At 40.1% G+C, this 27,734-nt stretch overlaps 2 protein-coding genes across 6 annotated transcripts in view; both read left to right on the forward strand.

Moving 5' to 3' along the window:
• Positions 1 to 174: 174 nt before the first annotated feature.
• On the forward strand, positions 175 to 27,058 carry LOC121291449 (zinc finger and BTB domain-containing protein 8B-like). 2 transcript variants are annotated; one of them, XM_041212638.1, is made up of 4 exons: positions 175 to 273; positions 1,732 to 2,701; positions 11,415 to 11,593; positions 21,804 to 27,058. In XM_041212638.1, exons 2-4 carry the CDS (start codon positions 1,771 to 1,773, stop codon positions 22,110 to 22,112), a joined length of 1,419 nt encoding a protein of 472 aa, XP_041068572.1. In that variant the 5' UTR covers positions 175 to 273; positions 1,732 to 1,770; the 3' UTR covers positions 22,113 to 27,058. The 2 variants fall into 2 exon arrangements, with proteins under 2 accessions (XP_041068572.1, XP_041068571.1); XM_041212637.1 differs by having other exon boundaries at positions 190 to 273; positions 1,721 to 2,701.
• Positions 22,289 to 27,734, forward strand: part of LOC121291448 (zinc finger and BTB domain-containing protein 8A-like) — a 31,584-nt gene continuing 26,138 nt past the window's right edge. The window contains exons 1-2 of one of the 4 annotated variants that reach the window (XM_041212632.1): positions 22,289 to 22,425; positions 26,569 to 26,644. The gene's annotated coding sequence lies outside the window, so the exon portion shown is untranslated. Of the gene's footprint in view, positions 22,426 to 22,490; positions 22,576 to 26,518; positions 26,645 to 27,734 lie in introns of those variants that run through there. The other 3 variants (XM_041212631.1, XM_041212628.1, XM_041212629.1) reach the window with 3 other exon arrangements.

Genomic DNA, 27,734 nt, shown 5'->3' on the forward strand with positions numbered 1-27,734 from the left:
TATAACTCCCGACAGCAAACCGATGCGCATGCGCACTAGCCCACCAGACCCTGTAACCGAACCTGCTAGCCAAATAGGCCCGCCCGTTAACCTCCTCCTCCCATTGGCTGAAATGCTCATCCTTTCGCCAGTTGGCTTTTTCTATTGGTGTGCACTGTTGTCAATAAATGAGCGCCGCAGCGAGTTCCGGTGTGAGGCCAGGTTAGGTTGGTGAGGCGTGTGGGTGAGGGGGGCATCGGTGAGATATTTTCCTCTGGCCAAAGGCAAGAAAAGGTAAATATGGAGTCAGTGGGTGATTGTGGCCTTAAACAAGTCGATGAGCTATCAATTGAAGTGAGAAGGATGTTTGTTGAAGGGAATGAAAGTGTGTAATCCTAAACTCTGACCTATTGTAATCTTCATTAGCAACTGTTAAGTGCTGTATTGCAGCTGAATAGTTGGACGGCTGACATGGTCTAATCTTTCATCCTTAGCTTCAGAATTGAATTTGTTGGGCCTGTTATTTGGTAGGGAGTTTATTTCCTAAAGATTTCTTGTTACGGGTCAAATAAAGTCCCTGTGACGTCATAAAGAGTGTCAAGAACCAAATATTTTTTAAAAATTAGCCCATTAGAACAGGTCAAAGAATAGCAGAATTGATCTTCCCTAAGTACAGGTTTGTTTCTGTTAATTAACAAATATTCAGAATTTAGAAATTTGGATGCCAAAGTTATCCTACTATTTGCTACTCGATATCCAGTTTTCATAAACAAGTTTAGTACTTTAAACTGTTCAAAAGTGAGTCAGAGGAGTTTTATTTTAAAATTTATTAAGGACAGCAAAATGAAATTGAACCTAATGGTTGTATGAAAAACTGGCACTTCCCTCAAAGCAGTGTGCAGCATTTTGGGAAATTTTGTGCTTTAATGAATGCAAGTACTTTTCATGCAGTTGTGTTATCTAATGATAAGAGTGAGTTTCTTTACTTTTGTCATATATTACTATTGTTCTGTTATAATGGACATTTATTCCTTACTGAATTTACTGTTAACATTGAGTACTAGGCTAGCCCCTTGTACTTAAAATACTTTGGACCTCTGATTGATTTGTCATGTTGTTTTGCTCCTATCTACCTATGTGGTTCAAAACATTTTTAAATCATCAGCGAACATCCAGTTTATCTGACATTATATGTTCATTTGTGTCTTCCTTGTTCTGAATCAAAATTTAATTGTTGAAAGGCCTATTGGAAACACTGATGAGATTAACAATGCTCAGTCAAATGGTATTTGTACCATCACAGGCAACCTTTGCATTCATGAATGCTGATCTGGAGGTGCCTTTCTTTCTTTAACCTAGTACCAACCAAGCATTTCATTTTTAGATGGCATGATTGTCCAGCAAAAAATGTTCATAAGCCATCTCAAATGAACAATACATAGGTGGTCTGGATGGAGGGGCATTAAGGAAAGCTGATGTGGGAAGTGGAAATTTGACTGGTGTATAAGGGAATGGGTGCCCTCATTGGGGTTAAAAGTGCAGAGTAAATGGAGCTTTGCCTCTTGGGTATTGTGATATGAGGACTATTCCATAACCCTGCTATCTTTATTTACTGGAGCCTTATTCTATTTGCTTGATGCTGACACTGAGTGCCAAAGTGAGAGAATTCTACCTGTAGCGCTAATATCCTTGTCTTTGAACACATTATTTAAAAAATAATGCCTTTTCTGATCTTCTAAAGTTATTTTACAGACAGCAAAACATCTTTTGACAAAGTCTTGCTCTCGAAAGATGGAGATCACATCATATTACACTAAACTTCTGGGAGAACTAAATGAACAGCGGAAGCAGGACTTCTTCTGTGACTGCAGCATTATTGTGGAGGGGAGAATCTTCAAAGCTCACCGGAATATTCTATTTGCTAACAGTGGCTATTTCAGAGCCTTGCTGATTCACTATATCCATGATAGTGGGCGTCCTAGCACTGCCTCCCTGGACATTGTCACATCTGAGGCCTTTTCCATAATACTGGACTTTCTTTATTCTGGAAAGCTGAACCTTTGCAGTAAGAATGTTATTGAAGTTATGTCAGCAGCTAGTTACCTGCAGATGACTGATGTAGTTAGCTTCTGTAAACTGTACATTAGATCTTCTCTTGACATCTGCGTGAAAGATGAAAAGGACGATAACTGCAATCATGTGGAGAATGGGAATAATGTAGCAGCCTTTGGGGATGCTGTATCTTTTTGTAGGAATCAATGTCCAAACCCCGTTACATCAATTCAACAGCAGGAATCAAGCCCTGATAATAATCAAGGCATAACCTGGAATGAGTGCAATTCTTATCATCCTATAGATCTCGCACAGAAAGATCAGGACAATCTTTCTCCAGAGAAACTTCACCCTCCATCTTTACCTAAACTTCCAGAACCTAAAGTTGAGTTTGATGAGGATGAAGTAGAATCGGTTGACAGATTCCGGCAGTTTACATCATCTGCCACAGACCAGGCTGAGGAGAGGCTGCAATCTGCACCAGCTATGGAAATAGCCTATGAAAATTATCAGATGAAGCAGTTCTTAGAAGTTTTATTGAGGACAGGGAACGTCCAACGGAAGGAGGATCTGATACAGCACTTTTCCAGAGGAGGGCGTCCAGAGGATGGAGGGGGCTCCTTCTCCAATATGATGGATGTACAGAGTGATTGGTATGGGGAGGATGCAGGTGAGATCCATATTACTAACCAATTCCGAAATGGATCACTTTAACAGTGCTATGGGGAGATGCATTTATCGTAGGAATTTGTGTTCTGATAACGTAGTATATTCACTTATACTGTTGGTGACTATTCCAATAACTGAAGTGCTGTGAAATTCAGGCAGCCAAAATGCTTCCTATATATGAACAGGGGAACAACTAACTTCACTTGCACACCATGTGATCCTTAGTGAAGTAATACCAAGGAAAAGGTTGATTGAATCTACCAAAGGGTTTGGAAAAGTAAACCTTCTCAATTTTAGATAGCCATAAGGTGACAGTGAGGCTTTTTGTTGTATAAAACCCTCACAAATTGAGATCAGGTTTAGCTTAACAATGGTCCAATAGATGAAGGTTAGTATGGTTAGCAGTGCGCCAGGAATGGCATGTGAGGCTAGGACAGTGGGCCAGCCAGCATGTTCCAACATGAAAATGTTTGGGCAAATCTTGGGCACCACCCTATAAACTGGGTGGTTTTAGTAAAATTCCTCCTAGCAGCATATGGCTGTGTATATTAGATGCAGTAAGTAAATTAGTTTTTAGTCTGTTGATCAGTGTGTGTTAATCTGTCATTGGCTGGCAATTCTTGTCAATTGTTGCTCTGTTCTTTTTTTTGAGCTGCAAGTTTGTTCGCACATTGCATGTCTTTTTGATCAAGGCATATATCAGCACTAAATTACAACAGAATACTTACTGAGGAATATTCTCAGGGAACACAGTTGCTTAAAAACCAGGATGAGCTGTAGGAATTACTGTGAACAGGATCCTATTTGTTGTAGAGACTTCAGAACAAATCAAAAGTTTTATCACTGTCCCTCTACTGACTGCAGGTTAACTGGGTTAGGAGTTACTATTTCTTAAAGTACTTGAAATCTTTTTATCATGGCTGTACTGCTAAATAATTTAACATCCCTCTTCTGCTTCAAGAGGCACTTTCTCCTTTTGAGTCAGCTCCTTTTATTTAAAAAAAAACACTTCCTAACAGTGAGGAGTTGCTTGGAGTCTTGGAACTGAGAGGAATTCACTTACTTTGTACTGTTGTTGTTGTAGCACTTTATTTCTGTCTCAGTACCACTAGTTGACTGTTAGGAACATAGGAACCAGGAGTAAGCCATTTAGCCCTTTGAGCCTGTTCTATGATATATGGCTGATCTGTATCTTAACTGTTATCTACCTTGGTTCCATAATTTTTAATAACCATGCATAACAATCTATCAATTTCATGTCTGAAATTTTCAATTGATCCCCAGCCTCAATGACTTTTTGGGGAATGAGCTCCAGATTTTCACTACCCTTTGTGTCAAGATATGCTTTCTAACATCACCTCTCCCACCAGAGGAAATAGCTTCAGTCTTATATACATTGTTAACTCCTTTAATCATATTAAGCAGCTCATTCAGATCACCACTTAATCTTCAATATTGAAAGGAATAAAGGCTAGTTTATGCAAATTGTTGCCATTATTTAGCCTTGCTGAATCTGTATTGTGCCCCCTAAAAGCCAATATCACCTTCCTAGGTGTGGTGACCAGAATTGAAAGCAGATGAGACCTAACCATAGCTCTATACCACCGTCAAAAAACTTCCACCCCTTTGTATTCCATATCTCTCAAGATCAAGGCTAACATCCCATTAACTTAGTAATTTTTTTTTTGAACGTCTTTTCGTGACTTCGGTACTTGTAGCCCTAAATCTCTCTTCTTGTCTCCTAGCCAATACTCTGATCTGTCTTTCTTGTATCCAAATGACCTCCCTTTTCTTCATATTGAACTCCATCTATCACATTGTTGCTCACTTAATCTATCTATGTAAATTACAACTTTCTGCTCCTATCTAATTATTTACTATTAAACCTAATTTTGGGTCATCAGCAAACTAAGATACCTGGATTTCCCTTATCCAAATCATTTATAAACATAGTGAAAAGCTGTGGTCCTAGGATCAATTCCTATGGGACACGAGTAGTTACACCCTTCCAATTTGAGTACATACCCAGTGGCCCTGCACTGTTTATCTCCTAACCAATTCCCTATTGAAGCCAGTGGAGCCATTTGTTCCTTTTTCCTAAATAGCCCCTTGCTTAGAACCTTGTTGAATGACTTCTGGAAGTGGATAACCTGTTTTTGTAGGGTAATGAATGAACTAGCTCTACAGCTGGGCCAAGCTTTTAAAAAAAAATCTGAATACTTGACTTAGTAGTGACCAGGAAGATTAAAACGTGGGGTCAGTAGATGTATGTTTGTAGAATCAAGTTGTGAGCTTTGAGTCTGGCAGTCAATATACTCAAACAGCGACTCGAACTGCTAGCATGCTTTCTTAAGGTCCTGGTATCTGATTAGTCCTGGCTAAGCATATGTCTGTTGTTAGCATGGACCAATCCAAAAACAAGCAGGAAACTAACTCATCATCATTGACTCATTTGTACTATATAAGATGTAAGATCTGTAGGACATACGAAAGGAAAGAATTGCTTTTTATTAAATATAATTCACCTAAGATTACCTTGATAGCTAGCAAAACTCCCATGTTTGACCTGTAGTCCATGATGAGTTTATCTGAAGTGATTGTAATATAGCTATAATTGATCTTGTGTCAGCCATGGCTCAGTCAGTAACACACTTGCCTCCATGTCATAAGGTTCCTTGTTCAAGTCCCACTCTAAGACTTGAGCACTGAAATCAAGGCAGATGCTCTGGTACTGAGGAGTTACCATCTTTCGTGTGAGATGTTAAACCAAAGCCCCACCTGCCCTCTGGATGTAAAATATTCCCTGGCACTATTTTGAAGAAGAGAATGAGAATTATTCCCAGTGTCCTGGCCAATATTTATCCTTCAATCAACAATACAAAAAGATTTTTCTGGTCATTATCACGTTGCTGTTTCTGGGAGCTTGCTGTGTGCAAATTGGCTGCTGCATTCCTGATAATACAGCAGTGACTACACTTCAAAAGTGTGTTATTGACTGTATAGTTCTTTGAAGTGTCCAATGGTTGTGAAAGGCTTTTAACTATATAAATGCAAGGCTTTTTTTTCTGGAACCCCTGATGCTCTGCATCAGTCTTGCTGTAAAATGATGAATGTTTGCCTGAGGACAGCAGTAATCCTCAGTTGTGCTTTTGTGATTAAATAGACTGCCAATGCTCTTTTGTTGAGGCTTGCAAATAAGTAATGAACACTTGGGTGAGGTGGTGGAAGATAGGTTTTACCTTTAGAATCATACCCCAAGAAATAGGCTTCACACTACTGCTATAGCACAGATAAATACGGGAGAGATTTTCCAATTCTTGACCATAAATTGATACCAAATCTTGCCTTATGTATAAGTCCCTTCTTAAAGAGCATCACCATGCATATCATTTTAAACATCAAAACATTTAGATCAATGCATTATAAACAGCTGGTGCCAATGACACAGAAACCACATGTACCATAAGGCTGATTGTATCTCTGCCAGTCAGCCCCATTCAGAAATCTAGTCGTCCCAACTGAGTTACTTCAGCATTTTCTCTTGTACTCTGTTGGCTTTAAGTATCTGATCTAATCCAGGTTTTCATAATCTCAAAAGAACTTGGCAATTCATTTCTGTTATGCTGCTGATGCAGGGACTTAAATGGTCCAGAAAGCTGGTATCCACACCCTGTCATCAAAGTGCTAATAAAGGCATCAAATAAACCACTATAATTATTACATTGAAATTATAACAGACACAAAACATTTGGGTCAACCAGTGCATGCTGGTTTTATCCTCCAAGCAAGGAGTAGTCCTAATCCATCTGCCCACCCTGTTTCCACATCCCTTTCCTTCAACCACCTATCTAATCTATTCTTAAATGTTAACATGGCCTTGCTCTAATCACTAACTCTGGTATCATATTCCACATCCTCACAACCAGCTGTGTGTTTTTTTTTAAGTTTCTCCTGCCCGCTGCCATAAATCTCTTACATTTAATCCAATATCTCTGTCCTCAGTCTGGATCCCACAATCGTTGGAAACAGTCTGGTGTCTCAACTCTTCATGATTTTAAGCAGTCCATCAAAGCAGTTCGTATTGTCCTCCTACATCAAAAAGAGCCCCTAGTTACGTAGAATTTTACAGAATAAAAACAGCCCATTTGCCCAACTGGCACTTATGCTCCACATGAGTCTTCTCCACCATACTTCATCCCAACGTTTGAACATTTTTCTTCTAAGTCTTTCTCCATAAGGTACTTATCTAGCTTCCGCTTAAACATTTCTACATTGTTTGTCTCAATGACTACATGTGGCACTGAATCCATATTATCACCACTCAGTTTTTCACACCTTCATATTTGTATGTCCTTATACTAGACTGCATCTGATGAATCTGCACTGTACGCTCTCATGCTTCAACATCCTTCCTCTCTTGTGGAACCAAAAACTGCACAGTACTGCACCTGTGGTCTTAATGGGGTTTTATATAGATTCACCTTTTAAATTTTGGACTTTTGTATTCAATACCTCTTGCCATAAAACATAGTTTTCCATTAGTTTTTATTTTAACTGCCTTATCCACTTGAAGTGCTGCTTTCTGCTTTTTAATGCCGAATGACTCTGAACCCCTTAAAGCCTCTGCCCTTACACTAGGGTAGGCTGGGTTGTGGGGTATGATTAAAAGAGTTTTCCTCTCTCTTACTGTTAATGAATTTGATCTAACACTTTGCCCATTCCACCATCATATCTATATTCCCTTACAGCTTCCTTTGCTCCTCAGAATTCTTTACTTTGCAGTTTGGCTACCTCTTACATGTAGGCCTGTATCTAACTCATTGGTCTGCATCAGGAATTAAATTGATGTTAGAATAGAACCCTGTGGGACACTACTACCTGGTCCATCCACTGAAAAGCTGCCCTTAAGTTCTGCTCTTGTCCTCCTTTCTCACCAGTTTTTAACCAAGTTTGCCACCCTTCCCTTAATTTCATATCCCTTAATGTTCTTCATGAGTGTCCTATGTGGGACCATGTCAAAGGCTTCTTGAAAGTATGTATATACCACTTACTTCCGCTGTGTTTTCCCATCTGTCATTTAGTCTCCTTTCTAAAATCTGTGTTGGCTGGTTCTAATTATTTTAATCTAGAAATTTCGTAAATTCACCTTTAATTAAAGATTCCAGAATGTTCCCTGCCACAGATGTTAAATTATATGGCCTGTAATTACACTGGCTCTCTATCTGATATTGCATTGACCATTCTTCAGTTGTCTGGCAAAAATCCACACTTGATGGAAATATAATTTCTAAGCTGTCTGCTGTTTCTTTCCCTAGTTCTCTGAGGATCCTTGGATGACCACCTGTAACTTAATTTATTTCCCTAATATCATATGATTAGTGATATAAAACCAGAAAATGCTGGGAATACTCAGAAGGTCTGGCAGCATTTGTGGAGAGAAGAACAAAGTTAACATTTCAGTCCCGTGAACCTTCCTCAGATTCTAAAGGAGAAAACTACCATGTGTTCTGTGTTTCATGCCTGAAACGTTAACTCTGTCTCTTTTTCCACAGATGTTGCCAAACCTCCTGAGTATTTCCAGCATTTTTAGATTTTATTTCAAATTTCCAGCATCTGCAGTGATTAGCTTTTGCTATCACGTGATTCATCAATGATCTGGACTTGAGTATGGGGCATGGTTTCAAAGTGTAGAGAATGTGAAGCTTGTAAATGTAATAAACAGTGAGGAAGATATGAGCAAATTTCAGACAGACTGGTGAAATGGGCATTCACGTGGCAGATGAGGTTTAATGCAGAGAAATGTGCATGGTGGGGTGAATGGCCTTCTCCTGTGTGGTATCATTCTCTGATTAGAAATTTGAAGTGATACATTTTGGAAGAAAGAATCAGGAGAGACAATATAAACTAAATGGTACAATTTGAAAGGGGTGCAAGAACGGAGAGACCTGGCTGTTCACATACACAATTTTTTTGAAAGTGGCAGAATGAGTTGCTGTTTTTAAATAAAATCCAGGACCTTGGGTTTTATAAATAGAATACAAATAAAGAATCTTATAGTAAACCTTTATAAATCATTGGTTAGGCGTCAGCTGGAATATTATGTCCAACTATGGGCATCACAATTTAGGAATGATGTCAAAGCCTTGGAAATGATGCAGAAGAGATTTGCCAGATGGTACTGAGGTGAGGTTATTGCAGTTATATGGGGAGAAGAGGATTGCTTTGCTTTCGAGCAGAGAAAGTTAATGGGAGATTTAACAGTGGTGTTTAAAATCCTAAGGGATTACACAGAGAGGAACAATTTCAATTGACAGGAGGGTCAGCAATTAGAGGAGACAGATTTAAGGTAATTGGCGAAATGTCAAAGAGAAGGATAATGGGAATTGTTTTTTACATTGTGAGTTAGAATGCACTACCTGAAAGGATCGTGAAAGTATATTAAATCATTACTTCAAAAGGGAATTGGATATATCCTCAAAGGAAAAATTTGCAGGGGAAAGAGCATGGGAGTGCGACTAATTGGATAGCTCTTTGAGAGAGCCAGCACAGACATGAGCTGAATGGTCTCGTATTGTGCTGCACCCTAACCCCTTGTAGTATTGTTATTATGATGATCATCATCATCATCACTCCTACTGGCCCCATTTACCCTCATCAATTGGTTTCTAACATTTTTTATCCATTGAATTGAGAAACTTGAGGTAGTCTCCTTTTTGTAATGCCGTATGTTTACTCTGCATCTCTGCAGTTCTTAAGATACATGCCATTGTTCATCTACAGTACTGTGATAATTTCACTTTCCACCTCACCCCTCTAGCTTATTCCTTCTTATTTTTGTGCTAATGTTTTCTATTGGGACCTGAAACCCAATTACATTATGCTCAGTACATTTAATTAAAACTTCTGATTTGTCACTCATACCTAGATTTAGCAATGTTCCTTCCATTGTAGGCACACATTTTAGGAATTCATTTTTTTTCTGTTTAAATAAATCAGGGAGATGGGCAAAGAGTACAGATTTCCTTTATTTTTCTCACACATTCAGTGATCTTTTACCTAGTCCTTTTGATATTTAGAAGAACTTTTGATGGTGAGATTCATTCCTCAAAAATTGTGCAGAAATCCTTGTAAAGCCATTTCAGACCTTTCTTCTTATTGATCCTGGTTTTGAAGTGATTGCAGTAAGCAAATTCCAGGTTACAGATCTGTGATTCCCAGTATGTATTTTGGATCATAGACATTTAACATGGGATTATGCAGGTGCACTGCAAAGAAATGACTGTTGTCATTGAATCTTTGCTTGGTACACTGAAGGGTAAGATAAAATGTTTGATCCATAGCGAAATACAGTGTGTGAGAGCATGTGAGTGTTCCATTCCTTAATCCGTAAAGCTGCACCACTGGTGATTCTATATCTGCTGTATGTTATTTTAACTTTAATTAGTCACAATTCATTCCGTCCCTCCCACTTACTCACTCCAATTAGTAGCCCTCCAGCAACTTTCAGTTCTTCAAATGTGAGCAGTTGAATGTGAATATTCCCAGCAATGAGACTGCGGTGGAATGGTAGGGGGCTGTATTTTCCTGCAGGAGGCACCGGATAATATCCAGAAGCTGGAACCCTAACCTTTTTTCCCCCTGCTTTCCTATCAGGAGGGCTGTTGCTGGTTGTTACCCTTGGCTTCTGCCCTGGGGTAGGTTAACTAACTTGGCAGAAACTAGGAATAAAATCTGTAATATGGTCTGTATAGTCTAGTCCTTGTACACAATGTGGTAACCTACAACATTTTCCAATGTGGATTTCGTATTTTTATTTCATTTCACAACAAAATAATGTGCTTCTCACGATTCAGCAAGTTTATTCAGTGAGTAATGTAACCATGCGGATCAGGAGGTTCCCAGGTTTGATCTGTAGCCTGTGTTGAGTTAGGCAAACCCCATAGGGGTAGCTATAAGCCATTATAGTTGCACTACAGGGTAGGAAGAGTGGTAGAAAATGGCCATGCTTTTTAACAGTCATCACTGTTCAGTGACCTGCTGGAAGACTGTGTAGTTGTGGATGATAACCTGTTTGACCTTGAATAATGATACTCTAGTCTCTGAATGGTCTATTGTTCTTTAGTCATGTGAGACCTTCAAGGTAATGCCCATTTGGCTAGTTACTGGCATCTGTGGAATTGTGTTTCAGCAAACAAACCAATACTTCCAGGAGAGGAAATGGGTGAGCAAGAAATTTAGCTGGCAGGAAGTAAACTAAAGTAACACATTTTGCGGCATCAAGTGCAGTTGCCAACATGCTGATGTAATTGTGTCCTGTTGGCTAATCCCATGACATCATTAAAATGTGTAGCAAAAAGTTTTTGTAAAAAAAAAAAGCACAAATGAAATACTCTGAAATTCAAATTACCATCATTGTCTCCAGTTTTCTGTAGTACTTCATTAAGTTTCTTGTGCAGAGAGTTAAATGAGATTCAAAACTTGGATTTTGGGGTTATTACTATCATTTTGGAAAATGTTCTTGACTGAACTGCATATTGCATTGTCCCACATGGAGATTTTATTCCTATGGATGATTTCTAAATAATATCTTGTCGAAGTTATTTCTTTGTATTTTCCACGTTGCCATCGCACCCACACCTCCCAACCATCCCCCATTTGCCAAATGATTCACCTGAGCCATTTCATGTTTTAATGCTGACTGTTTCTGTTTCTAGGGAATGGAATAATTGTGCCAAAAAAGATCTACAAGTGCCCGTTTTGCACCTACACAGCTAAACAGAAAGGAATCCTAAAACGACACATGCGCTCACACACTGGAGAGCGCCCATACCCTTGCGAGACCTGTGGAAAAAGATTCACCAGACTTGAGCATCTTCGAAGTCATGCTTTAAGTGTGAGTAAAGTTTGTATTTTCTTGCTTTTAATGATCAAATGATCATTAGGTAAATGCTCCATGATGGATAGCTATACTGTGATCACATCACCTTGACATCCTAATTTCTACAGTCAGTTCTTGACCCATTTAAACTCTGTAAATTATAAAGCTTTGGGTTCAAAGCTCACTCCAAGGGCTTGAGCACACAGTCTAGACTGTAATTTGTTATGACATGGCAGATGACGTGTGTCAGGTGGACCAAATCCACGAGGGAAACTTGGTCGCGCTATCACAATGGTTTTGCAATTTGTATTTATTACAAGATGTATGCACTGAATTCAGAAGCAATAAGTCCACCAAGACCTTTAGAGATTTTAACAATTAAATTGAAATATCTATTAATAAAATATATTTCAAGCACATACATAAGACTAAAAATACTTACTACTATAATAACTCCTAAAATTCCTAATTAACCCGACCTCTAGTTACACCCCTTTTAAGACCACGGTCCAAAATAGATTTTGGATTTAAAACAGAACCAACAGGTTTAACGCAATACCTACTTGACAGTGGAATTCTAAATGGCTTTTCTCCAACTTCAGTTTTGTTACAAAGCAGTCTCATGCACACATTGCTGGAGGCTTCATTAAGGCTATTTCATACACTCTTGTTAATTCTTACATGGCCGCCTTCCACAAAGCCTTTCATTCTCCTTTTTATATATGTTTCTCTCTTATGTAATAAGAGTATGTAAATTCTATTGTCCCATATGTCTTTGAGACTGTATCTTCCTCCATAATATAAAAACTTCCATGTTGCCAATATTGTCAGTAACTTTTGGGAAAAATAAACACACTCCTTAGCCTTGCTTATCTGGCTAGTTGTAAACAGTTTGAAATCCAAAAATCTTTTCATTTATCTAAAAATACAAATTCCCTTCACATTTATATGCTAATCCAGCATACATGTCAAGCACTTAGCTTCTTTTGATGAGTTAAAGCTTGCAGTTTACTTGACTCCAAATGTAATCAAATCATGTAGACAGACACAACGATACTTTTCCCCCATAAACCTACTTCACAAGAAACCAGAAAAATATTTCAAAAATGTATTTTACTTTCATCACAAGTTCGACTGCTGAAGTGTCGAAGGTGCGGTCCTTTTGAATATATTAAACTGAGACCCTGTCTGCCCTCTGAAGTGAATGTAAAAGTTCCAATGGCACTATATCAAGGAAGCGCCCGGGAGTTCTCCTTTATCAATATTTTTCTTTTACCTCACAAGTAAAAACAGATGATCTTATTATCACATTGCTATTTGTGGGACCTTGCAGTATGCAAATTGACTCTCATTTGTGACATTGCAACAGTCACTCCATTTTAAAAGTACCTAATTGGCTGTAAAGTGCTTTGGGATGTCCTAAAATCATTGAAGACACTTAATAAAGTTATTTTAAGTTAATGTTGAAGTGACTGTTAATTGTGTTTTGAGAAAATGCTGGTGTTTGTTATCTTGAACATATCAGCAAATATCTTCACAGGACAAAACTTACCTGTGCCTTGTCTATATGGTGTTTTCCTGTTTTTATTTCTTTCTACCTTCAATATGCTCCCTCCTCTGCTGAAGGCATTGACTAATTCTGGGTAGGGTGCCGCTGGTATTTCATTATCTTGTGGTGATCTTCAAAGCTTAGAATGTAAAGGACTATTTGACTCAAGTCTTTGCTTCAGTGCTGCTGTTTTTTCCAATCTAGTCTTGTCCCACTCTTGTGCTTGCTCCCTATACAATTTAATACTCTCTCTTTAACAAATTCCTCTTCAAAATTATTTGTGGACTTGCTTCAGCAATGACATCTGGCAGAGGACTGCTTTGTAATCACCTTTTGGTTTTCAACTTTGTTTCCCCCTAACTTCTGCTTTCATTTTCTTTGATTATTTTAAGTTTGGCAAAATACTACCAAGGTGCTACAATCTGTAAAACAATCTATTTCTATTTATCCAATCACCTTTTCACCTTAATGCTCCTAAAATAAGCCTTAACTTCTCAAGTCTCTATTTGTAACTACAACTGCTCATCCCTCGTGAATAATTGTAACATTTTTTTCATTGCCCTCATATACTTCAGATAACAGGATGCCCAAAACTAAACACAATACTGTAACTTGAACTTACAGTCATGCACAGTGAATGAACTCACATGACCCCATACTGGAATTTCACTCTGGCCAGGATTTTCCATGCCCACTGGTGTTGGATGTATTTGGTGGCATGAACAGACAATATGGCGCTAAAGTCAAAAATTGATTTTGCGACGTCGTAAAACCAGTTTGCGATCATTTGCTCTCGAGTATGGGGGAGGAGGGTTAATGGGGGAGAAGATGGAAACTGGGGAGGTAGGTGTAAGGGAAAGAGTCTGGAGAGGGGAGGAAGGAGGAATAAGGGTGGTGGAAGGAATTCGGGAGGGGGGAAGAAGTAAGGATGGCATAAGAAGTAAGATTGTTTGAGTGAGTCGTGAAGGGGGAGGGACTAAGCGGGGGAGGGGTTTCTGGGGGGTTGTGGGGGTGGTGGGGGGGGGGGGAATGTCCAGGTGAATGTGCGAGGAAGGGTCCATGACTGCCTCCTGGGGAGTGAACTGAGGGTGGGCATGCTTTGAGGAAATGGTGAGGATGACCGAGTGCAGAATGAGGTGGGAGGGTGGTACGGTAGAAGTGATGGCAAGGGTGGTGGGGACTCTGAGTCAGACAGAGACCCTGAGGCTGGGGAGGTGGTGGTCTAGGAGCTGAATGTGGATGGAGGTGGGATTTTCAGAGTGGAAGGGAATGTGCACATACACCTGGACATCACCGAAGGAGAAGAGTTGTGGCTGGTAGGTCACAGAGGGGAGGTAGAAGGTGATGCCGGCGTGGGTGGTCAGCTACGATAGGGGAAAGGGAATGGGTGACTGGGGGAGGGGAGGAAAAACTGAATCCAAACCATGCGGTCTAATTCAAAAATGAAACGACAATCGTGGTGGGCGAGATCAAGTGCTGCATGGGAGTATGATCATTGGGTGGGCAGAGATGCTGGTCAGCTGAAATGAAGAATTGAAAGTGAACCCCAGCTGGGAGCATTCAAAATGCTCAGGACATTGAGGTGAATATGATACGTGAAGGATCAGTGTTTGTGCCTGAGGCTCCGAAAGACTCTGCCACGCATGCACTTCTCACTGCAGAATCATTCGTTGGCCAGCTGCTCCCTCTGCGGTGACGGAGGACGAGGCTGGGGGGCTCAAAGGAAAAGGAGACTTGGAGGGAGAGGACAGCTTCTCAGATTCCTGAGTGGATGACCCAGGGGTGTCCAGCTGCCGCTTGTCCTCCCTTCGGGTACCTTGGGGTCCCAACCTGACTCTTTAAGGGGAAGGAGCACCTGGCAAGATGTCGAGCTGCTCCATTTCCCTTTTGCATTGCCACTGCAGGAACTCATCTGTGGCTCCTGCGATGGAGAGCAGGTCTGCACACACCTCCACGTTCTGCTGGACCAGGGTATCTGTGACATCCGCCATCCTCCTGATGGACACCTCCACATATGCACAAATGGGCACCACTTCATAAGCGAGCAGGCGGACTCACTCCTCCGACTCACGTGCCACTCTGCTGAGGGCTTCCAACAGCTCTGCATGATATTTTCACGCCTACTGCTGACTCTCCAGGATGAGTTGGAAGGCCAAATCTAGAGGCTCATCATCTGACTCGGACCTTACAGATGCCTGATTCCCAGCAGCCCTCCGAGTGTCAGAGATCTCGCAAGAACCTGCCTCCTGCTGCTGTGGGCATGTGTCTGTGCGGTGACCACCAGATTGTGAACCCGAGCCTGCTCTAGATCTAGGTTCCAGAGGTGTCTCTGTGCTGGTACAGGGTATGGGTTAGTGCTGTGACGGTCTTCCAGGCTGCTTATTTGCAGCTCTTCAGTGGAGGAGGTGTCCTCTTGGCTGGAGGTGAGGGCGTGGATGGAGCTGAGGGACTGACTGGCTTAGGGTGTTGGTTGCTTGGCAGTGCTCCCTGTAAACCAAAGTAGAGATAAGTAGTGCATGGCAGCAGAGTCAAAAGCAGGAGAGAGAGCACTCATATTTGCATTGAGAGATGGATGATGTGGTGCAGGATCCTCATGAGGATGTTCGCTGCTGACCTCACCGTCACGGTCCATGTCCTCACCAGTCAGCACGATGGCACACTGCTCAAAGTTAGTGAGGGCCTAATGTGGGCCACTCCACTCCCAGCCTGGGACCTCTCCCTGCTGATGTGAGCAGGCTTCTCCTGCATGAAAACAGTTGGAGAGTGTTTGAGCAGGACCCATGGCATTGCATGGAATGTTTGTGTGGTGAGTGGAGCCATGGATAGGATGAGGACGTGAGCTCAAGAGGGTATGAGCCTGATAGAGATGTGAGGGTGTGTGTGTGGGAGTTAAGTGGTGTTTTCTGTTGGTGTCAGGTCCCTGGATGTGTGATGGGTTTGTGAGTGAGTTGAGATTGATGAGAAGAATGAATTATCTTAGTGGAACGGATGAGATCATTCAACCTTTTTCGGCACTGGGTGGTTGTCCTCTTTTGCAGGGCATTGGCACTGACCAGCACTGCCACCACCTCCCAAGCCAGATTAGTGAGGTTGCTGCCCATCCTGCATCCAGAATGGGGAAAGAGCCTCCACTGTGTCCAAAAGGCGCTGGAGGGACACGTCATCGATCCTGGAGCTTGCAGTTTTTTAGCCTTTCGGGGCCATCCTGTCATCTTTGCAGCAATCGTGGGTGGGAAGCACTGATGTGTGTTGTGGCTGGACTTTAAATATGGCACCCAGTGTGATGAAGCAGCGAGGCGATCGCGTGGTGGGCGAATGAGGCCCCGCCTTCATGGAAATGGTGTGTTTCCCAGGAATGCATCGTTAATGCGGCAGGTTTGGGAAGATACGGTGTGAAAAGCTGCTATTGCGTCCGGCAGGTAAAACATCGCTACCACATTTAGTGCAAATCTGGGACGATTCCACCCCTGTCTGTGTCCCTTTTGTAACTTCCTCTCATTCTACTGTAGCTCCTGAATTAGTGGCATCTGCAAACTTGGTTGTACAACTTTCTATTCTTTCACTTAAGTCATTAATGCCCTGAATTTTGTGTGGTAATGACCGCCAAACTGTCAATGCTCATGCCATTGCTCTACTAAAACTGACAGCAACTTTTGGAGTCTGCACACACATGTACATTTAGAAAACAGCCCTATCGACCGAGCTAATGTCATGTCCTAAGTGATTGAACTAGATTACTCAGACATGACCTATCCTTGACAAATTCATGCTGACCTCTTTTGGTCAGCTGACACTCGTCCCAGGTGCTTAGTCAATCTGTCTCTGGTGATGGATTTCAGCATTAGTTAACTACCTGACGGTAAGGGAGTATCTTGCAAATAGTGACCATAATGTGGTTGAATTTGATATTGCATTTGAGAGGGATGAGAGAGTCAGAAACCAAAGCTTTGAGTTAAGTAAGACAGGGATGAGAAATTAATTGACACCAGTAAATTGGGCTGAACTTTTAATAGGTACTCCTATAGACAAATAATCAGAAACATTCAAACAAATATTTAGTATAATACCAAACCAGCACATGCCCCTAAAAGGGCACAGACTCCACTTGTGTGGACATGGTTAACAAATAAGAGAAGAGTCAGTAGTATTAAGTAAAAGAAAAGACAAGGCCAGTATGGCCTTTGCAAATGTGAAGGAATTCTTCACCGTGTATGTGGTAAACTTGCTCAAAACTGGTTCTAACAATTCATGCAACCATTTGGTCAATTCATGTTGTGCAGAACTGGACATAGGTAAGATAGGGCATACCGGGCCATCACTTTTGTGTGTCTTGGGCAGCCCATACATACGCAGACGCAGTGAGCCGTGAGGACAGACCCTGTCATATATATCATGCGGCAGCTCATCGCTTGCAGCATTTGTGTAAAAGCATTTTTTTAGCTTACTTTCAAGCAAGGCTGTCCGGTCATGTTGAACGGCAGGTCCAATGGATATGAATTTGGACTCGTCATTAAGAATGGCATGCATTTCGTTGATGTAGTCACGCTTGTTAAGGATAACTATTCCTGTCCCTTTCAGAGTCCACTTGCCAACCAATAAGCACACTCTTCACATACAGTATAAATGGTTGTTTTCCCCTTGTCCTGATGAGCTCTTTGGTCAGTTATTACAAAAAGGTTGAAAGAGATGAAGCAGAACAAGTAAACTAATGCACGTTCTACACGTGACTCACCACAATGAATGTTGCTAGGTTATTTGACAGTCTCAAGCTTCAAAAATGATCGTGACCCTTCTCACAGATGCCCACATGAACTTTCTAGCAAGAATCACTGGATAGTGACCAGGTGTAGGTACCTTGGCCATTATTTTTATACACTTAATTTAGATGGATGCTGATGCCAATTGTGGTGTCACATTTTGTGATTTGTGACTGCACTGCAGCTCCCTTTAGAAACAACTTGGGAATTAATGATGTTTAAGTGTTATATTTTAAAACAAAACTTTTTTTTATTAAAAAGCCACAAACTTTAGGGATTGAAATTTTGAGACTAGATGATCTAGATTGTGGAATGTTATGGCTCACTTTCTTCAAACTGAAACCTTGAGGATCAGTTGTCTCATCCCAGATGTATTAAGCCTGTGTTATGGATGGTGGGGGTGTTAATTTAAACAGCACTAATTTCTCCTCTCACCACCCGTCCATAAACAGGTGTTTTGATTTGTTTCCTTCTTTATAAGCGGTGGTGTAATTCCCAACTCCTCGATTTTGTGCGATCCAATTTTCTATTAATAACTGTCATGATTCATTGGGGATCCTGTGCTGCAATATCAAACATCACTGCTCCCCGAGCCACGACAAATGTGAAAAAGTTTGATCAGCCCACCTAATTGTTTAATTTAAGTTAACAGAAAACAAGCAGCAGGTTTGTAAACTTAATGAGTAAATAACTGTTTATTGAATAATTTGTCTTTAACCAGTGGTGGAAGAAAGAAATGTGAATTGCTAATTTCTAACTCTATATAACTTAAACTCTAACCCTTCTTAAATCCCTATATATATACACACACACACACACATACAAGACACACACAAACATGGATTTTAAAGGTGGGATAAAACATTTCAATAGTACCGATTCCAGAGTACAGGATTCAATGGGTTGATTTTGATCAATATCTTTCAAATTCCTTTCAGTTCTTCGCTGATGACATGAGGTGGCCCTTTCGGTCTTTAATTCACTGGTTGAGCACTTGCCTTTCAATGTCTCTAACAATGATTTTCCCTTTAACCCCTGTCAAGAGGAATTCAGAGAAAGAGCAGGTTATAGTGATGTGAGGAGAAAAAGCCAGCTAACTATTATTGTAGAATTACTGGAATCTTATACACACAGGAGAGAGAGGTTTTAGGTCTTTTTCCTTTCAGGCTAGCTCTCTCAACACTCCCTTGGTCACCTGGTCAGGAGCCAATTAAAACATTTTTGTCAGGCAGTTCCCCATTAGACTAGACTACTCCTTGACACCATCCTGTCTTTCATGACACATCTGTTCCAGGACAGCAACATTGTATATATCCCTTGCACTGTTCTAGTAGACATGCCCTTCAAACTGCAGCCATTTTAATTTTAATCCACAGTCCAACAGAAATAAAAAGATATGTTCTTTACATAACCCCACAGCAAACTCTAGATAGGATGATAAAAGGTTAGTTTATTTGCGCGCACACAGTGAGAAAGAGGGTTTGCAACGTACCTGTCGAATTCAGATAGTACAGAGGGAGATAGAGAAAATAAAGATTTACAGTACAGAGACCACAGAGAAAAATAAATATTGTTTATGTGGGTTTCAGAGGCCAGAATCAAGGTCCAATGAGGTATTCCTTCATGGAGGTCAGGTTGAAAACTGATGCTGGATAATTCACTTTTCCAGTGGTGTTGAATTCACATGATGAGATAGGCATGTAGAGATCCATCTGTCTTATAGGCAATGGTACAGACTTCCAGCAGAAGCAAGGTAGATGGGGCTAGGTGTCCAACCTGGGCCAGAGATTCTTCGGTGTGGCCTGCTAGTCAGATGCTAAACAGCAGACTGACTGCAAACCAGAAGCCCATTTCAAATGACGACCTACCTCTCCACCCAGCCTCTGACAAAGAATGATTATCCAGTATTCAAAAATTGGCTGTGTTCCAGGCTGCTGATGCCTTAGCCATTTATAGGTTAAAAGGAATGTTTTTGAGAGGCCATTGTCTTAGTAGATGCTCCATATCTGCTGGCCAGCTTGAGTTATCAAATACAAAAGGCCTTCAATGTAGCTCCCTTTGAAGTTGGGCTGTGCAGTCTGCTGGTGATTGTTAATAGCTCCTCGGAGATAACGAGGTGTGAGATTTCCGAAACTGCAAAGTGGCATGTTTTGTTCTGGGTCACAGACAAAATCTCTCAGACAGAGGGTCAGCCATCTTAATGGTTTTTGATCAGCCAAGGTCCAGTTTTAAATTAAGGAATTAGCATGAGGATATATCTTTTATAAAAATAGACAGTGAGTGTGTCTGTTCCATCACACCTGGGTAGCCCATATTGATTTTGAGAATAGTGCAAGATGTTTTTCTTAAACCTGCAGCCCAAGAGAGGAGTAGAGGTATCCAATGTTAATGACAAACGTACTGGTGAATCACAGAACATGGAAGAAGTTAGAGATTGCCTTCTGATTGGAAACAGTGAGAAGAGGACAAAGGGGTACTTTGGATAGTCATTCAGCTAGTTAGTTAGGGCTGGGGAGTAAACCTGGCATCTGAAACACAGATTTAGATAGGTTCAGAAGACTCACCAGAAAAAGGATGCCAAGCATGCCTATGGCAATAGTGGGGTTTATTTTTATTCTTCAGAGGTTTGTGTTTAGTTGGATCAAGGTCAGATTCGACTACGTGTGTTACTCTGTACATTTGCTCGCTGCATGCACAGCAAAACTCCTTGACCAATAATATCTGCTTCTCACTTGCAAGTTTCAGTCTGCCTTCAGCAGATTAGAGGAGTGCATGTGAAAGATATGTATTCAGTTCAAATCACAAGAAGCTCCTATTGCTACAGCGATGGGTTATGCTATCTTACAGCTGGGTGTTGGGCAGTATGGGCACACAGCTGAATGTGAGACACTTGGAACTGCCATGAGAGTGACCAATGTCACTCTACCTGAGAGAATTTCTAGGCAGGCCCTTAACAATGTCTGCTTTGCCGTACCAACCATCCCAACGTAGACCAAGAATCAATCATGTGTCCTTCTATTCTTTTCAAGACTCAGCTGTACACTGCCTTTACTATCAGAGGCATTGGGACACCTTGTACTTCCCTCTAAAACAAAGCTACAAGTCTAGTCAGTGAGTACCTATGTGGACAGAACTGAGATATGTATTCCTCTATTCATGTAGCAAGGCAGATGAATCTGTCGTCTTTACTAAAGCTATTCTGAAATTAAATTATATACATTATCTTGTTTTATATCTACAATATTCTTGTAAGTAATTTGAATTTTGTACAGCTAGCTTGTGCCTAAAAAACTTGTGCTGGCAAACCAACATGGCACTGTTGCTTTCAGCAATTCTGCATTTGTTGTTTGGACCAGTTTCCTATGGTGTAGTTATTTATGCTTCCAGCCCTGCAGCTTTTCGAATGCAATAGGGTAATGTCTCGAGTGATTGTGTTAGTGTTATATCACCAATGAAAAACATTTTTACCTGACGTAAAAGCTATCAAACAGCAAGACCAACAGAAGATTGAAGTGAATTACCCTTCAGTTTAAACATTGGTTGTCAGCATCACATAAACTTGCTGTGTTCTTTAGACAAATGTAGGAGTCTGTTGGTGGCTGGTGTTACTTTTTCAGTAGTCTGTAGGCCACACCTGGACCAATTACACCACACAGACCCTGGGTTACTACTAAATGTATTGGTTGCTATCCAGTTCTTCCTTTAGGTTCGGTGTGATTCATAGTTAGTCTCTGACAGAAATGTAACTTCTACTTCATAATTGTCAAGCAATATCTACTTAACCATTTGTTAAAATAAATATTGTGGCCTAGCGGTTAATTTTATTTTGTTCTAGCTTTGAAGTGCTGTTGTGTTCCATTTGATTAAGACATTTATGCATGGTCAAAAATTGAACAATGTGTTGAATTCCATCTCGCAGGTACATCGTTCAAACAGACCAATTGTCTGCAAAGGATGCAGGAGAACATTTACCAGCAACCTGCAGCATGGTGCAAGGCGGTTTGGCCTCTGTGATAGTTGCACATGTGTGATGACCACCAACGAGGAGACATCACCGGTCAACCTGAGCCAGACTGAGCAGGTTCTGGAGAACCAGGAGAAGGACGACAAAGATACCAACTGGCCTGTGTACATAGAGTCAAGTGAGGAGAATGAGTCTGCTGGAGACAATGTGGATGACAAGCAGCAGATTCAGAGAAGCTTGACAGATGGTGAAGGATTTATTTAGTGCTATCCTTAACTATTTCCTCTTCAGGCGAATTGCAAATACTCCCTTAGCATCATGTTGAACAGGTGCAGTTATGTACCACTGTATATAGTAGGAAAGTTCAAGGCCAAAGAAACTCCAGCCACTACAGATCCCTCATTGATTTCTGAGTGGGATATGAGCAGTTTAAAAGAGCCCCTATCCAAGGGGTTCATTAGGAGGTCAGTAAACTGGAGAGAAGAATGCTACAGAATGCCTGTCGATTTGAATGGGGGAAGCTGAGAAGCCTCTTTCTGTGACAACTTCTCAACTGGAAAGAGCCAAATATCTGCTGGTAAAACCAAAGTGAAATCTTCTGCATTAGCAGAAAATCTAGAGCCAATTCCTTTTCAGCTTTTGCTGAGTATTTCTGTTTGTGAGAAATACTTATTTTCTTCCCAAACAATATCCTACACAAATACAACAGAGCTGGAATAATTCTACTGTAAGTGACTTTTTCTGGGAAAGTAAACTATAGTGGTTGACTGGGCTGTGCCACTGGCAAATCACTTAGAATTTCAAGATCAAACAGCTTGAAATGCTGTGCATTCAATAACTATGTACATAAAGTTCTTTTTTTAGAATGGCACTAAAATACGGTAGTCTTGGTGTATTGAAGTATTCACTGTTGGTTAATATGTGAATGTTTTATAGCTTGTATATAGTGGATATTGTGTTGGTATTCCTACGGTTGAGTAAAATCTGTTCTCTTAAGAGTTATTTTTAGGGGCCAAAAGCCAGAACCACTGGATTTCCCCAGCCCACTGTGGGACACTGAACATTATTTAACCAGGATATGGCACAGGTGGAAGGAGGTAGAGTGGATTCCAAACAACTGAGGAAGGCTCTCCAGCACTTGACTATTTATGATAATTGTATCCATTCTCATTATTGTCTCTTTTTATTTTTTTATTGTATGTGATTAAATTTATTCCCCATTCCTGGCAGCCTACAGGTTTGGCTAAACAGAGGTGGAAAATGAACAGCTGGAATGATAAAGATTTTGATGAACCCTATTCTTCACTTTTGGAAAGTGAAATTCAAGGGCTAGAAAATAGTATTTAAAGAGAACTTGTCCTACAGGAAATGAAGCCGAAACTTGTCCGTTATAAATGTGTACATGTTCTGATGGATGTATCAGAACTGCTTTAAACTGCAATAATTTTTTAAATTTACATTTGGCCTTTCTAAGGGGTCAAGTAGCAGACAAGACTGCTCATCTATAAAGGAATCCTCAACTTTGTCTAATAGGTTATATTGCTGTTTGCTAGCCCTGGCTCAATAAACTGTCATTGTTTTGTGTTGTATAATGGGGTGCTGTATAATGGGGTGGAAACAGTGTCCCTATGTCTCGTTGACGCATTGTTCCTTTTGGTGTTTGATCACTTCTGTTGGTTTGGACACTGTGTTTTAAAGTTTTATCTTAATAATTACTGAGTAGATGTGATTTAATGAACATGTGCATGTCGTAAAGTTTGTTCTCAATCATACTGAGGCTAACATTGTCCCCTCTGACTGGGAACAGAGAATCTCATTAAAGCTTAGAGCAGAAGGCCCAGAAATTATACAGCCATGGGCAGTTATCTCAAAATATGAAAACTATTGATTAATAACCAATATTGATTCACCTTTCTCTCCTACACCTCATTCTTAGTGGTTTCAAGTATATCCCTCCCTGCGTAAAATCCCTGCATCATTTATCTGTGACCGATCAAACTAACTTCCAAATTTAACCAGTGGCACTTTGGAAGGGGTTATACAAACTCTCCGTGTAGAATTTATTTTTTTACTTGTCAGCTGTCCAAATTATACAAATAATTTGTTGGCCTAATCAGTGCCACTTTCTGATCCCTCCTAAAAGAGACGAGGTGTTGAAATGAGTTAGCACTCTGATCTTTTAATTCAGGGATCTGAATATTAAATCCAGCCCAGAGTAGAGATAAGTCTATTCTACCTTCCAACTGCAACTGTTCTAGTTACCTGTAGGTTTGAATACATTGCATAAATAATTCATAATTTATTGGCAGTCTTATTTAGGCCAAGGAGATGGGTGGTATGACATAAGTCACACTATTGCATTAGGTACAGCCAAGGTTGGGATTAAGAGTAGTCTGGTGGAGTACAAATTAAATTACCTATGCAGCTGTTCAGTAGAGCCAAGTCAAAGCTAAAATATGGGAAGTTAAAGGAAATATCTGGTGAACTCCTGTGCTGTCTAGCAATATTGTCAGTACTGGAAGCAGATTATCAACAGTTAGTCCATGGGCAAAAGAGGCTGACTCTGGAGAGAAATTAGATCTCACATTGTTGGTGCAAAAGAAAGGAAGCTTTACCAGTAACCCATATCCAACTTGGAGTGTCTGCTGCCAGTGCAGAATGCCCAAAGTATGAGTGTTCCATTCCAAAGCATTAAGATCCCATATGACTTCAAACTCATCAAAAAAAACCTAAAGTTTTCATTCAAAAATTGTGATTGTGTTTTTAATTGCCCTTACAAATTATCCAGATAGTCTTTGTTTCCAGAACCATATTGGTTGAGGCACCATATTTGGCATTGCAGAGTTATTAACACAAGTGTGGCAGTTGCATTGTTTGACAGTCACCTGGTAGGAAGGGGAAGATGGGGAGAAAGGGTTTGAGGGAAAAGCAGCATTGCTGAAATATACCTTTTTTGTTCTCGGTGAACTTCTCTAACAATTGAGATCCATTAAAAACTGAACATGATGTTTTTGATTCATGACCACCGTAACATTCATCTCGGATGTGGACAGTAGCAATTACAAATAAATAACTTCTCGCTTTATCCACACGTGCTGAGAATAAGGCAGAACTGAACTATGCTGTCTGAACCTAATATGGCATTTCAATTGTAACAGTATTGTGTCAGAACATAACCCCAGGTTCTCTAATTAAAGCACTTTCCACCCCATTGGATAACACCATAATATTCAAAGATGTAAAATGTACTGTTTGAATGTTTGATTAATTTTTAAGATATAACTTAAAAATCTCTCCGAAAAGCAGGTTCTGTCTCAAAAATAATCTAATTACAAAAATGCATGAATTAGAATCTTGTACAATTTAAAAAACAACTTCTATATGCTGAATTAATGTTAAAAGGAGTGTTCCTTTATAGTAGAGATGCTAGTGGTATTGAGTGTTAATGTAGCAATATCACTGCTGATGAGTAGAAATATTAATACAAAGAAAGGGATTTTCTTTTTGTCTTCCTTAGCCCTCCCATTTTACAATCTTTTTTCTGGAGAATAAATGGAATTTATAGTTGTATGATTACTGTGTTCTGAAGCCTGCCAGCTGAATTAATTAAGTCAGTTACAGTAAACTCCCTGTTTCTGTAACTGATGCTGGGTGACCTCTAATTGGTGAAAGAACTGTGGGAATTCAGGGTGTATAGCTTTCTCTCAATATAATTAATTTGATTTTTTTTCCTCCTGGTTCAGTTTTAAAAATGTTTTCTCTTTTGGGCCCTTATATCCTACCTCTGGATCACATGTTACAGTGCATTATTTCCTGTCCAAAATGGCTCAACACACAACCTCCCAGGTTCTTTCCACTGTTGCTACTCCTGAGGTGGCCACTGGGATGTCTGCATGTGTAGCTTGTGGTGTCACAGATTAAAAGGCCACTTTCTGTGGTGTAGTTGTTTGCTGCATCAAACTGCTGTACCACTACACTGTCTCTGAAAGATTTTTCAAAAGAAAGGTGTGGTTAAACAGGATTGCATCTTTTAAGTGCACAATTTGAAATTTTCTTTGATTGCTACTGGCAAAAGTGCTATGGCAAAGATGCTGATCCTGGGTTATTTTATTTAATTTGGTGTTAATGTGCACTTGGAGCCTCAATAAGATGTCTGATCCTGATTAAATTCACCATTGTCATACCAGTAAATCAATTCTTAGATGATGCAGGGCAAATTGCAGAGTTGCTGACATTGTCAATGTTTAGGACCCCATGTGCTATTGTGACTTGGACACTTTTGGTGTGAACTTGTTGCTTCTGAGCATCCGTTACCCTTTGAAGAACATTTGATTTTTCCTTCTATGTTTTACCAAACCATGTCTATTTTGGTGCTTCACGTTGAATTTCACAGACCCTGTGGACGCTGTCGATGTGAACTTTCCAGTAGATGCAACAAAATTATAAAATCAAGTATTTTATGGCCAACCAACAAAATGGCAGTTTTTTGGACTACATTTTAAGTGATAATTTAATAATTGTGTATGTTAACTGTGTTGCAGATCCCAGACAAAAGTAAATGCTGTGGCTTATGACATCTTTAACTGTTAGCCCAGAATGTTAATTGTCCCATCAGCACAACAAATGTGACCTAGTGCTTAAAAGGTGAACTACACTGCAGCTATGTATCTCTACAGTATTACTGTTATTAAAATGCATTTTCATATTGTATGTCTTTAAGGTATTTTCTATTATTTGGACATGTGCAGCCAATTTTGGAGCATGGGAAATTGAAGTAGATAAAGTCGATGGAGGAGGTAAAATTACATTTCCTTAACAATACTGTTACAAATTTTGGGTCTGCCTTAGATATTCTTTTAGATACAGTGATGCTGATCACACTCTCCAGTGAGCTGAAAGCCTTGCAGTCAGATGTGTGCCCCTACGGCTATTTATCTAATTTATATAACGATGTAACCTGAAAGTTTAACAATAGGATCCTTGGTTATGGTGTGTTTTACATTTGAACTTCTCTCGTCCATATCTTTGCAGACTGAGAAACACTTTAGTGAGATGAGCCCTGATTTGAACTGTTAAGCTGTTTTATTTTATAGACAGCTAGTGAATATAATTCATTGAATATAACCTTTGTAAGTAAATCTCACTTTCATCATTCAGTTTTGCTTCTCTTGAAAATGAGGAAAAAATAAAGGTAATCCACATGCTCTGTCCATCTTGTGAGATGATTTTACTTTGGCAGTAGCTTTCTCTCTCAACAACTGATTAACTGCAAGAACTAACCTCCTGCATCTAAGCTCCCAGGCCTTCAATTTGTAATTCTATTTTAAAAATGGTTGATTGCCCATGTCTCTCTTTCCCCTCCTTTTCCCACCCTGCATTCATAGGAAAGGAAAGAGCAATATCTCTGACACATTTCCCCCATTGGGCATTTTCTAGTATGTCTGGCAGCCAAACTGACTGTCCCCCTCCTAGGAGATATGATCACAAGACACCACGTGCTGGGTTCAATAATTAAACCAGCCCCATCTTAGTAGGTTCTGGATGTTCTGTTAGTCCATGCGAGAAAAAAAAATTAAATGCTTAATATCCCCTGTTGTTATGGACACTTCAAAGCTCTTCTCTGAGGTTGCAGCCTATAGCTTTATAAGTGTGTGCAAATTAACTTTGCTTTAAAGTTTAATTATGCTGTATCATAATTCATTTTTAAATCTTTTTTGTGAAAAAGATCAAAAATCCCAAAATGTGACAATTACTATTTGCTGGAGACCAGTACATATGTCTTGTCGATTTGTCTAGGATGGGTAGTATGATTGTGCTGTTTAGCTGCTAATCCATCCTGTCCTTTTAAAATCACTTAGTATTCTCGGTGAGTAATCCAGGTAACTA

Source organism: Carcharodon carcharias, chromosome 19 (genome assembly GCF_017639515.1).
Source record: "Carcharodon carcharias isolate sCarCar2 chromosome 19, sCarCar2.pri, whole genome shotgun sequence".
Taxonomy (NCBI): domain Eukaryota; kingdom Metazoa; phylum Chordata; class Chondrichthyes; order Lamniformes; family Lamnidae; genus Carcharodon; species Carcharodon carcharias.

Bases quoted from the DNA above. Each gene is read 5' to 3' on its own strand.
- LOC121291449 (XM_041212638.1), top strand. From the start codon at position 1,771: ATGGAGATCACATCATATTACACTAAACTTCTGGGAGAACTAAATGAA. The intron at 2,702-11,414 runs GTGAGATCCATA...TTCTGTTTCTAG, and splicing joins TTGGTATGGGGAGGATGCAG to GGAATGGAATAATTGTGCCA. The intron at 11,594-21,803 runs GTGAGTAAAGTT...TCCATCTCGCAG, and splicing joins TTCGAAGTCATGCTTTAAGT to GTACATCGTTCAAACAGACC.